This window comes from Odontesthes bonariensis, chromosome 18, assembly GCF_027942865.1.
Source record: "Odontesthes bonariensis isolate fOdoBon6 chromosome 18, fOdoBon6.hap1, whole genome shotgun sequence".
In the NCBI taxonomy this organism is placed as follows: domain Eukaryota; kingdom Metazoa; phylum Chordata; class Actinopteri; order Atheriniformes; family Atherinopsidae; genus Odontesthes; species Odontesthes bonariensis.
In genome coordinates this window covers 22,336,708-22,350,331 of record NC_134523.1, presented here as the reverse complement: position 1 = coordinate 22,350,331, position 13,624 = coordinate 22,336,708, and the positions used below count along the sequence as shown (strand labels likewise).

At 39.2% G+C, this 13,624-nt stretch overlaps 1 protein-coding gene across 1 annotated transcript; it reads left to right on the top strand.

Annotated features, from left to right (window-relative positions):
* The first annotated feature begins 3,160 nt into the window (after positions 1-3,160).
* LOC142367550 (vesicle-associated membrane protein 3-like) lies at positions 3,161-12,664 on the top strand. The gene is made up of 5 exons (XM_075449548.1): positions 3,161-3,338; positions 7,414-7,543; positions 7,793-7,951; positions 10,413-10,464; positions 11,338-12,664. Coding segments are annotated over exons 1-5 (360 nt in total). The 5' UTR covers positions 3,161-3,336; the 3' UTR covers positions 11,355-12,664.
* Positions 12,665-13,624: the final 960 nt, after the last annotated feature.

The following is a 13,624-nucleotide window of genomic DNA, read 5'->3' as shown; positions in this document are numbered from 1 at the left end:
TTAACCTAACATGCATGTTTTTGGATGGCGGGAGGAAGCCACGCATACACGGGGAGAACGTGAAAACCCCCAGCTGGTAATTGAACCTTTTTTTCACCTTGAGGCCACTGTACTGTGTAGACTTATAAAAAAAAAAAATCTGAGATATAAAGGTTACCAAGCACGACTGTACTGTACTGCAACACATAATGAGTACAATATGATAGATTATCCTGGTCACTTCCTGTTCTAAGTCAGCTGCTAGAAAGGAGGCAAGACACCCTGGAAGAAGGAGCCAGCATGGATGAGCACCACTGTACTCAATCAAGTTACAATACACAAAGATCTACAAAATAACACAGCATTTAGCAAACATGTCATTAAAAGACACCATGAAGCTCAAAGAGAATATGGCTCAATTAGATTCTGAATGCAGTTAAATGGGAAACATTTTTAACAATGGGTTGTTATTCCAAAACAGTTACTGTATTGTCAGGGTTAGCTTTTAGTAATCTATGTCAAAGGTCATGGGAACAACCAATCCTGTTCTGAGCGTACTTCACCTGAAATTTCAGAAAAACAATGATTTGTAAATAAAGATATAACTTTTTCTTCCACCTCAGGCGGTAAAAGCACCACTTAAGAGCAGATTTCCCTCAGCAACATGGACTGATTAGTTTAATCAGTTCCATAATTCTGCTTTTGTAATGATTTTGCATTAATTGCTTCCATTTCAGACTGTTCTAATGGCTAAGCAGATCGTAGGAGGTCCTGAGTGGCAAAACAAACAACTTCACCGCAGATCAATAAAGAGAAGCAAACAGAGAAACACCAGGAGAAGAAATGGCTGCAGAGGGGAAACAGCTGTGCTGTGTCAACACATTACACTCAGCACTCTAAACCACGGCTGGATGCGTTTAACTAATCCAAACTCTGCTGTATGTGATTTTATAAACACCAAGTCAACAAATGATGCTCAAGTTTAAACTAAGTTCATTTAGTGAGGAAATTTACTACTATCTTATGTTGTGTAGAAATTCTTACTCCAAACAGATGTTGATGGTTCTCTTCAGTTCTGTCTATTTTTACATGTGGAAGAGCTGATTTTCATTCGCTATTACCATAAATATGACAACTTTTAGCTGCCATTGTTGTATTCATAAATGTATCTTCATATCTACTCCAGCTGTTTATAATGTGAGAGGCAAGTCCATCACAGGGCCAACACAAAGACAAACAAAGGCTAACAACCATGCAGGTCACAAATCAACTTAAGATCCAGGATAACATACTGTTGACATGTTGGACTGAACATGTCCCCCTTTTTGTAACTCAATCAAAGTTGCCAGTGCTGTAAATTAACCATAAGCGCCAAAAGTAGCCTAAATATTTATGCCATCTGGGACAATTTTGGATTGTGGGAACAATCTGGGTTCACCCAAAGAAAACAGTGCACAGGGATAACAAAACTCCAAATAAAAGGCCTCAGCCCAGACTTAATATAAGGATCTTCCTGATGTGAGCCGACTTATCATACCATCCCTTTACTATTGCAATGCATTAATCAAATGTCCTTTATCAATGTCCTCGTCCAAAATTTGTAATGTTTGCTTTTTATTGAGTATATTCAGAGTAAACACAAGAAACTTGTGCTATAAAATAAAATGGACCAGACTCAGTGATTATTCCCTATACCCCCTATATAGACCAGTGAGCAGTGCTGACCAACATGTCATTGGGGTCATCAGGTGGGAACCTCCTTTCATCAGTGTTTCATCTAGTTGGGCCCACGACACCTTCAGGAGGCGAGGCAGTGATCACTGGCGTCCCAGAGTTACTCCCCTAATGCCAGCCAACACTGCTCCTCACACCACAACAACCATCTTTTCTTCCACAAGCACAAGCTACCCCAGCCTCTCACCAACTGCACACCAGTCACAGCGGGGTGGGGATAGGAACCCTGGTCCGGGTAGGGGGTAATGAAAGTAAAGAGGTGGAGGCAGGACAAGACACACGAGCAGATTTAGCAGACAAACTCACCTAAACAGTCCTACAATCACTAAAAATGCCAGTAAAAACAAGACCAACTCAGACCAACTCACCTGAAATGGCCGCCTGGTTTCAAAAGGCTCAAACAGGCAACGCCCTCCACTTAAATACATGCTGGATTTCTTCCTTACTTCTTCCAAGAGTCTGTTGACCCTAAGTGCTGCCCCTGCTGGGGCCCCAGCTACTATTGCTTCTTCTAATCCAAATCCACTGCCCCAAGACTCCACAGCCTATTTGCACATTACCCACAATCTCTGTATGTCTAAGAGTTGCTTCTGCCTCCTGAGCTGCCATTCTTGGTTTCCACTTCCTCCCCTTGGTTGGGTTTGGAACCACCTTACTAGCTACCACATCTTTACTCCCAGCTAACAGGAGCTCTGTCCTAACTTTAGTACATTTAAACTCCTCAACTAGACTAGATACTGGGAGCTGGAGTATGCCTTTCCCATACAGTGCCACAGTACTTAAGCATCTAGGGACACCTAGCCACTTCCTAATATAAAAGCTGACTAATCTTTCCATTTTTTTCTGCAACAGATAATGGAATCTCATACACAGACAGTGGCCACATCAACCTAGGAAACAATCCAAACTGCAGACTCCACAGCTTCAACTTTCCTGGAAGCCCTGATTTATCTATTCTATCCAGTCCCTCAGCTACATCTTTACGAAACAGCTCTGCCCGCTCTCCATCATTCATGTCTGCCTGGTATCACTTACCTAAACGCTTTACTGCTTTTTCCCTAATTATTGGAATTTTTTCTTCATCTAATACAAACTTTCTATCACTTAATTTCCCTCTACTTATGTAGATACTTCTAGACTTAGGTTTGATTGGTAGGTTTTTATTTTGTGTATGCAAAGTGAGACTTCTGGACAAGATTCCCTCCTTTGGTGAGCAGGTATCTTTCACTTGATTGTAATGCACGTGCGCAAGCGCATGGAACCTCCACTGGAGCTATATAAAGCAGCAAACTGTCGCTCCTAATAAAAATTCTGATTTATGGTATTATATCCTCTGACGTGGTCAGTGTGCGCGTGCTTGTGCCATTCTGCGTGCTCATTTGTGTTCCTGCGCGTTGGGCGGGGCCTCTGTGTGACGGACAGTTTTTTTCCCCTTCTGCGCAGCTGCTTCAGTTGTAGTTTTTGGTTTAAAGGAAAAAGTGAACTAAGACATCAGACAAAGACAAAAGCTGAAGTCATCCACCTTCCTTTATATTCAGCTGGGATTCTCTCCCTGTCCTCTCACCGTCCTCACCCTCCCTCACCCTCCGCCTGTCAGATAATCTCCATCATCCTGCCGCTGAAATGTGAGTACTCCGACATCTTTCTTTCATTTCTCAAAACATTTATTTATACAAACCTCTATAACCTGGGAATATCCGTTTACTTTTTGTTAGGATAAAGTAAAGTCATTATTACAGAGTGCAATTTTGTCTTTGTATGTCCTGGATAATTATTTAAACTTATTCTTTCCTTTAAAGTCATATGGTTTTAGTTTCGGTCGTTGCTTTTATTTTACAAAAAGAAAACTTGTAAGCAGTCTGGAAAATTCTTGGATGCAGCAGTTAGGCTGCATAAATATGACCGTGACTCACCGGCTGACTCACCTACAAAACTATCCATCAACTGGGATCGACTGAGCTAAAGTGCGTCCAGCGACACTTTCCTGCACCAGTCCGTATTTCATCAAACAGATTTATGCAGCTCAAAGCACCCAAAAGCAACTGCAGTGAGTGGGTGAAAACAAAGGCAACGGATGACTTAATCATAACATATAAAACTGCGATCACATGGAAGATTTCTCATTATTTTTTAAAAAAATCTTTTTTTTTAATGTACTCATCTTTTTTCTGAGGGGGAGGGGAGGTCAGATTATTACAGCGTGCATGTTGATCTCCATCAGCCAGGCTGCTGCTGCTGTTCCACTAATCTTTCTCCATTTTGGGAAACGAGCTTCTCTCAGATCAACGGCAGAGAAGTCAGCTGCTGTTTGGTCTCATCATGTATCACAGAACCTGCTCTGTGATATGTGTATAAAGTGTTGTGTTGGAGTCAGAAAGCTTAGCAGTTTCACTTAAAAAAAAAAAACTCTCATTTTGTTGACAATTTTCTCTTTTGATTCTTCTAAACTGCTGAGCTGTTACTGCCTCTCATTCTTTGATTATGTGGATGGAGGCCAAAGTTGGATGAGTCATGTTTTTGAGTTGGTTTTATAATCCATTCTGTGTTTTAGCTTTTCAAAGTATAGTTGAAAAAACAAAGAGAGACAGATTTCATGCTTCATTCCAAGAAATGTTTGGATATTTCATTTACTGAAAGCAGCCAAGTGAAAGTCGTACTTTCACATTTTTACAGTAAAGGTGCATTAATCATGCAAAATTCTCAATCTGAGACTGACACATAACATCAATCGATATTATTGGTTTAATATCATTTAAAACCTTGACATTCCTGGTTTTTAGTCTGATTAATCTATATTCATTTCTGTTTACACTTGTAAAATGTAATAGAATAGACATTAAATGAACCTGCATGCTTGAATATTGCATCATGTAAAGGTGTAACATTTGAACTTCATCCACTTTAGAGTCACTCAATTTATATTAAAGTAGCACAGTTTATGTTCTACTTATACAGTTTATCAAAGTACACAGCCAAAAATACAAAAGTTCAAATATTTCAACTTATTACATCATTTGAATAAATGTATTCACCTTGTTGCATTTTTGGACATTAATTTGATGGCACCCTTCATGATAAGGCTAGAAATAATACACTTAAGATATCAATAATCTATAGTCCATGACTCATAAGTGACTGGTGGCGATGTTATGAATGAATTATTTCTCACCAGTGACAAATAATGGAAATACTGTTTCTGTATATGGAGAAGGATATTCACATGATTGATGAACTGAAGCCTTAAACTTGAGAAATTCTTTCTTTTGCATCTTGTTATGCAGATGTTTGCATCTGATGACTAGTTGGCTTCATATTTCTGTGCAAACAGGTATCTGCTGAGCAAACACATGGGTTGAAATAAAGGTTTATGGAACTGAAGTCCTGTAAGTTTGATCAAACAATAATTCCTACATGTAACTGCTGAATCATGGCTGTGCTCCCTGAGTCTGATTCTGCTGGAAGTTTCTTCTTTTTAAACAAGAGTTTTTTCTCCACCCGACTGTCTCCAAGTGCTTGTCAGAATAAATTGTTGCATTTTTTTTAAATCTAGTGCCTTGAGACGACTTTTTGGTTTGAACTACTATCATATGAATAAAACAAAAGTTGATCATCCTAACTTAACTGATGATCTATTAAGTCCATTGATCATTTGTTAAAGGTGCATTTTGAAACATTTAGGTCAATCTATTGGCAGCCATTGAATCTATTATTCATAACTATGTTTTTCGTAAGTTTACAATCACTTGAAAATGAGAAGAACTTTGATTTTATTACCTGAGAATGAGACACTACAGGTTGCCAGTCTTGTTCATCCACCATTTTGCACCAAGTTTTTACAGTAACCAATAAGGAACAAACTTCCCACTGACTCCAGAGCTGGTCTTTGGCTTTTCCTGAAAGAAAAAGGTTTAGTTGGATGGTATTCAGTTGGTTACAGTTCATTTCATTTAGATAGATGTCTCTACATCACACACACTGGTCCTGTAATTGTGTTTGCTGCCCTTAATATGAAGTGTTAGCAACTTTTTTGGTCTGGTGATGGTAAAACATGGTGAAGAGATTTTGGTTATATTATAGTATAAATAATTACAGACTTGTTTTAAGGGGTTAAAGGCCAAAAGAAAAGAGTTGCTGCAGCCTGTGCAGTCATGCACAGGTGAAGCAGGTGAAATGCTATAAATCTGCCTCCAAAGTATTAGACTTACAACTCATTCATGTTGATGATTTTTAGTATATTGTAAATTGTTCAAAGTATCTTTGTATTACTTTTAAAGCTGCAGTCTGCAACTCTTTTTCAAGCATAATGCCTGGAACTGTCCGGGGATTCTGAAAGTAGTACATTAAATACCCCAATACAAAAAAAACGAGTTCTCTAGGTCCCCTATATGTCCCGCTAGGTCCCTCCAAAGCCAGCAGGTTTGTTTACAAAATTGCAGACCGGACCGGTAAAAGGTAACCAGTCAGGTTACGAGCTGGGCTCTGTTGCCTGTCAATCACCGATTGTGCACGCGCGATACAAGGTAGGCTCGTCCCCACGCTTATTTATCTAGACTATTGAACTTCATTACGGGCTAGTCTACTTACTGTGTCTTCCATGATCGCAAATGACAGGTGAGTTGATGAATGAGGAGTCGTGTAGGCGCATCTGGCGTGCACGTCTACGTGCACGAGTTCTCGTGTTTTGAAGGGCCGGGACAGGAAGTTGAATAACTTTTTATTTTTCGGTAAAAAAATAAGCATTTCTTGCATTTTGCGACTACGGATGTCACCGTTTTCAACTTCAAGCGTTATGATAGATCATGTAAACTCTTAAAACGCCAAAAAGTAGGACTTTACGTATGACAACAACAAATCTTGCAGACTGCAGCTTTAAGAGAAAGAAAAAACATTCCTGCTGGTCTAAAAGTTCAATTAATCTTCTTAAAAAAAGGCACCTTTAAGGCAGTTCCCTTCATTCAGTGGTTTTTGCAGCTGCAGCCCGTTGAGCTGTACAATGACCACGAAGCTTATAGCGGCTCAAGTTAGATAAAACAGATACTGTAATCTCTGCTAAACAAAACTTACAAAGCAAAGACATTTTATAAGGGAGGAAAGTCACCTTGGATTCAGCTTTATGGCATGCTTTCCACTTTATTTGCCCCATTAAGTATTGCCAGTACAACCTGCAAACTATCTGGAAAGGGATAAAAATCTAACGAGTGTCTCATTAAGACCTATTAAAGTCCTTTTCATGAAACCTGCAGCATGCTACACAAGATCATCATGTCTAAATGAATTTACTCATGTTTAAACTTGTTAAAATCAAACACTATAGCCTACTGGTGACCCATACGTACCCATAGGAGGTTGCCATTTTTGATTTGGATGTAAGTAATGCTCAAATCCATCCATCCATCCATTTTCTATGCCCACTTAATCCAATTCAGGGTCGCGGGGGGGGGGGGGGGTCTACAGCCTGACCCAGCTGTCATTGGGCAAGAGGCAGGGTACACCTTGGACAGGTCGCCAGTCCATCACAGGGCTGCTCTCAAATCGATTAAGTAAAACAGGCTCCTGGTTTGTGAGAGAATGAGACATGCCAAATAACAACAGTCAATTTTAAGAAAAGGCACACACACACAGAGAACTTGTCTTTTCTCTGATGGTTCATCACTATAACCTCCTGTCTGTGTTTCTTCCATCTAAACATCTCCTCTGAAGGTCGACTCCAGATGCAGCAGGTACTCCAGGAGCTCCCGGGGGCCCAGACGGCGAGGGGGGCCCTCCAGCTCCTGCCCCTAACCTGACCAGCAACAGACGACTTCAGCAGACACAGGCACAGGTGGACGAGGTGAGGAAACCTGTGGAACTGCAAGCACTTACAATTACGTCAGAAAATGCACAAATATATACCAAATTAAACAGAAAAGCTCCTGATATGATAAAAGTTTAGTGAAACAGCAACTTGAACATAAAGAACATCCATTGGTACATGACATTACAAAGCTGTAACCACTGCCGCCGTCCAGTCCCTCAGAGTAAAGATCCAGCTCAGTTTCCCCCTTTGGGAGAAAGACTCACCGTTGTTTTTGTCCCTCAGGTGGTGGACATCATGCGTGTGAATGTAGACAAAGTCCTGGAGAGGGATCAGAAGCTGTCGGAGCTGGACGACCGGGCGGATGCCCTGCAGGCCGGAGCCTCGCAGTTCGAGAGCAGCGCCGCCAAACTCAAGAACAAGTACTGGTGGAAAAACTGCAAGGTGGGCTTGATTCAGAAAGTTTGTTTTTTTTCCCCCCCCATCATCTGTTATTACATAACCATTCATGAACTCGATCAGCCGTTCCTCACACTCACTACAGGGGCAGATGTATGAACAATGCACACAATGATACAATAATGACAGTGTTTGTCATTGGTTTTCATAATATACCCTGACTGTAGGTGCTATAAAAAATAAAGTGTAGTTTTGGTCATATGTACACAGAGCTTTATAAATCTGGCGGGAAGAATGTGCGTATACACAGTTTTAGCCATGAAACTCCTCACAGTTTTATGCAACTGACCAATCGATTTTCTTAGAGATTAGTTGCCTTTTCGCAAGAATTTGCGAGAATTTGTACTTTAATGATTTAAAGTAAATATACTTGTTATGCTGCCATTTCTGGCTTGTATTCAGTTTAACCAACCAAACTTCCACTTACTTACTGTCCTCAAATACTCTTTTACTCACCTCCATGAATACAACATTTTGGTCTTTTAGCTGAAAATACCCTCGCTTGGACAGATTTTCACAATAAATGTTTGGTCTTCATAGAGTTAATTGATAACTGTATGTGTGAAGGGGCTATTTTAACTTTAAGGTGCGTCAGCTGCTCTTGAATAGCGCATCCTCTGCACAGATGTCGTAAATCTCCATAAATACACATTTCAGGTGAATTCAGAGGAATGTGTCAAAAGGTCTTTAAGACTTCAAATAATACATTACATTTTACTTTACCAATTCATATATTTAAGGAGTAAAACATGCCCTTAATTTCTACCTCAACTTTACGAGTTAGCTCCAATTTATCTTTGAATAAATGTCAGAAAAATAAACAGTTTTTCACATTTTAGTAAATCGTATATAACAGATTGCGATGCAGTTTTATTTAGTAGGGGTATCTGCAAACATAACACATATTAAAGGGTTTATAAAATGCCAAATAAATGTTATGAAACGTGATCATCAAGTTACTAACAAATATTAAGTTTTATAGAAAGTCTTTAGATTCATATTTGTAGAAAACTATTCCAGCTCCTGTGCGACCTGTGGAATCATCTGTGCTGGTATCACATCATGTGCTGCTGATGAATAAAGAGTTGGAGGCGTTCAATTTAACAAAAAATTCTAATTCCTTCTTTGTTTTTTTTTCTTCATGCATTGAAGCTCTGCAAGGTGAACAGAAATTGTTTCAGAGAACAAACCAACTTGATTTTTTCTGGGATTTGAGAATCCTTGGGCTATGGCAGCTTTGACTACATGCAGAAGAACTGGACTGTGGGTTTTAAACAGACTCGTATTGGTTTTACTGTCCCACTGCAGAGCTCAGCCATTTGTAAAAACTTATGTGAACAATTTAAATCAATACTGAACAAAAATGAAGCACAGCCTCATTCTCAGCTGCCATGTTTATTCCTCCACCCTCCAAACCAGCTCAAGGTGCTTTCCTGTTCATCCATCCAAACATCAATCCTTGTTTTTCTTTTTCTTTTCTTTTTTTTTTTGGTCTGAGCATCATTCAGTTCAGCCCCACTGCTGGCTGTGCACTTCACTTCACCCAACCATTGGAAAAACAGAGGATTACTTTAGAGGAAAGAAAGAGTCAGTTTGATTGACAGAGAGAGGGAGGAAAATCTCAATCTGGATTACAGTGACGGTCAGGGATTAAAGAGCCAGCTGTGATTTGTGATGTAACTCCTCCCATCCAACATACACGATTGTATTTGTCCACTCATGAGGACCATAACTGACATCATTTATGAAACCAACACTGAATGTAACAAGTGTTGTTATAAAAGTCTGATGCATCTCATTCAGCTCCCACATAAACCATCCTGCTGCCTCAGCCACTCGTCACAGTACGAAATGTAGATTAATCCGCCGTTGAAAATAGTTCCCAACATTTCATTTAACAAAAACTACCGGCTTTCTAACAATACTAAATATGCAGTTTTCTGGCCTTTCATTGATTTCCCATCACTGATCAGCTCAGTCTGTGACGATGCGCGCGCGCACACACACACACACACACACACACACACACACACACACACACACACACACACACACACACACACACACACACACACACACACACACACACACACACACACACACACATCACAATGACACCAATCTCTCCCTCTAACCTCTTGTTCTTGTTAATCTCTCCTGCCCTTCCCCCCCTTCAGAGTCGATGTGATTTCCTGTCGGTCTGACACTCCTTTTATCATGGGAATTTCATATGTACACAGTATTAAGACTAACATATAGGTTGGGCTGCAATTTATGTTGTAAAATCTGGAAAGATCCATCTGGATCTCTCAGTTTTGCAATTCCTTTTAAATAAAAGCTACATTTTTATATAATTTTCAGAGACAGTTTAGTTTCCTTACGCTAGTCTAGTTGGAATTAATGGGATGTTTCACCTAATCAAGCATTCTTTGATTCTCTCTTACAGATGATGATCATGATGGCTATTATAGGTGTTATATTTGTCGGTGTCATCTTCTGTGAGTAAAAGACACTTTCACTATCTTTAAAAATAAAAAATATCTGTTGATAATATAACAGTTTCCAAAATAATTGGGACACTGTAAGTAAAAACCAGAATGCATTGATAATCGATTGATAAGACAGCGTGTCAAATGTTGAGTCTGAGAAATAATGTTTTTCTTTCTTTTTTAAAACATTTCTTTAAAAGTATATGTTCACTTTGAATTTGATGCCAGCTTACACATCTTAAAAATATTGGGACATGAGAAAATGAATCACTGTGCTGCATTAGCTCTCCTTTTAATGGCGCGAGATTAACTTAAGCCATTAAAAAAAGAAGCCATTTAAAAAAAAAATACTAATTCTTTTCTTAATTTAAGATTTCAGATAATTCAAAGGTCTACTTTTCATATTACTAGTTTAATAAGGATCCAAATATTTTCAGTGGACACAATATTTGGACTGGAGGCCCATTTAGTACCTGGACTATTTCAGTAAGGAGCTGGGTTGTTGTAATATGTGCAGAATATGGTTTGTCATGGCCTAGATGTATGTTGTTTAAAATCTAAAGTAATTTCAGAGATGTCTAGATAGTTTTTTCTTTTATCAATATTCGCAACTTTACACTACAAAAAGTAATTGTTAAATAGTTGAACTATTTGTCCATGTGTCTATCCCAGAGTCTCCATCTTTACTTCAGAAACACTTGGCCTCTCTATTTCACCAACCTGTTAACCAAGCTGATTAATTGTTTGACTTAATTACACAGTTTTAGTCTTTTGTGGCCTCAACTTTTTGAAATCTTAAACTCCATTACTGCCCTAAGAGGCTGAAGATCTTCTTCTGCTGAATATTATCCTGATACGATCGTCTGTGCTTGCTGTTCCCAGTGTATTTCTTCTACTGAGCTGCTTTTCAAGGATGGACACACAAGTCACAGGACGAGTCTGCACCAACAAACTAATCCGAGCCAAATCGAGGCTTTCCTCAATGCTCCTTCTGCTCTGTGTCCTCCTCTTCCTCAGAAACCATGCATGGCCTGTAATGTGCTCCAGATCCTCCTTTTTTTCCTCTGCACCAGGCAGGTTTACGGAGTTTAATTGCAGGCGGAAGAAATCTTTGTGTTTGTATGATTATGCTGGGAGAGCCGCATGGGTGGGGTTTACTGAGACGGGGACAGTTAGCAGCAGGTTGTCACATTTACAGAGATATATATATATTCCCAGGTTGAGTTAATGGAATGGGAAGCCATCTGTCAAATTTACTGATGAAGCAGTAAGACCTGCAGAAACAGACTTCATTCCGACTCCCTCTGGAGAAAGTTTGACACCAACCACAGTTATACAACTACACGAGCTGTGCTGCTTAAGTCTACATACTAAAAGTGAACAGAACTACAGATAGTCTGAAAGCAGATTACTTTCTTGCACCATTTATACTGACAGTCTACCACACCTCAAATGTCTTCTTTTTTTTTTTCTTGTGCCAGTATTTGTTAGAAATAGCAGAGAAATGCAATTAACCAGGTGAGTTACATAAGCAAATTCAGATTCAAAGAAGCAAACCTTTGAGTTTGAATTTGTGCTCTCTTGAATATAAAGGATGAAGAGTTAGATATTGTGTGCACATCTGGATAACCAAATCCACACTTTGCTGTAAAACAGGAAAAGAAAAAGGTGACAGACATGCTTCGCATCTCACAGAAAGACCTTTGAGGAACTGACCGTGTTAGTTTTAATCCTGGGTTCCTGCTTTGTTCCCCTCGGTGTCCTCTTCCAGACGTTACTGTACTTCTCAGTATTCTCCGTCGGTACTGCCACTGTTACGAAAAGCTTTTTTCTAAATCTCAATTTCAAGTTACTTTATCCGTTATGATGCATAAGCTTTCCTGTATTTATTTTTCATTGTGTTGTAAACCGCCATGACTTGTGTTTTCTGTGGTTTGAATGTGCAACGTGTTTCTTTGTTCTGTCTGAATTTGGATTCCACAGGATTTCCATAAGTTAGAATTCTGAATGCGTGTTATGTACCATGACATTAGACACTAAAGGACTGAACAGCTATCCTGAAGGGATGCGTTATGAATTTAAGACTAAATGCTTGAAGTTGGCCGTCATTCCCACTGTGTTCAGATGACTTTCTGTGCTGCTGGGTATTATTGGATGTACTACGTTCAGAGGGGCCTGGAATTTCAAATAAATTAATGTTTGCATTAGACCTGTAGCGTTTGAGTCGTGACTTATTTAACATCAACAACTTTTTTAATCTTTAGTAATTAAAATCATCACCATATAAAGTTTAAAAGAAAAGATAAGTGAGTTTTTTGGTGCTGTATCTCTCAACTGTGTAAACTTTAAGGGAAAAACTGAATCAAGTCGAATTTCTAACTGTTGAGTCAATGTGTCAAAACTGGTTCTGACACATTAAGAAGAGCAATGTAATGTTTAACTAGAGCCATATTTGAGCTTTACCCTAGCGAGCAATATTAGATCCGATACAGTAAATCTGTATGTCTTTAAATATCTAGTTCAGGTGTCCTATTTGGAGCCATTCAAGGTTGAAAACTGGAAGTTTAGTAGACATAAATAGGTTTTTACAACATCCACACAGATGTCTATCAAACAGAAATAGCTTAACTGAATGTTGGACGGTCCAGTTTGTGGGGTTCAGTGCCATCTACAGGTGAAGCTGTAGATTGCAACCAGCTATATACTCCTCACCCCGCCCTTACATGCATTTAGGAGAAACCGAAGTAGCCACTTAAAAAGCTGACGCTTAAATTTTTTTTTTTAAAGTTGTAAGTGTTTAGAAAAAGACTAATTCACACATATTCTATCCTTTTCAATCCAGTCCAACTAAATAATACAAATTAAAACTTTGTTTTTCGAGTGAGATTTTGACACATGGGCTAAAACTGAGGTAGGTCTAAAGTTGTGTCACCTCTGCTCAGCGAAAAGTGACTGAAATATTCACACTTCTAGCTGTTTTTGGTCTTCATCAGAGAGAACGTGTGGCTCTGAAGCTCCCTTGTGATCAGCAGCTTTTCTTAAAACTTTTTTGTTTTGGTGCAGCTGACAAATACTGTGGCTTTTTCCAGAGATTTTCCTCTGAACTGTCTGACGTGGCTGAAACCAACCGACACATTACCAGCACTACAGATGATTATCACCGTACGCG

Excerpts from the sequence above, each read along its gene's own strand:
- LOC142367550 (XM_075449548.1), top strand. Across the intron at positions 7,544-7,792 it reads CACAGGCACAGGTGGACGAG|GTGGTGGACATCATGCGTGT; the intron begins GTGAGGAAACCT and ends TTTGTCCCTCAG. Across the intron at positions 7,952-10,412 it reads ACTGGTGGAAAAACTGCAAG|ATGATGATCATGATGGCTAT; the intron begins GTGGGCTTGATT and ends TCTCTCTTACAG.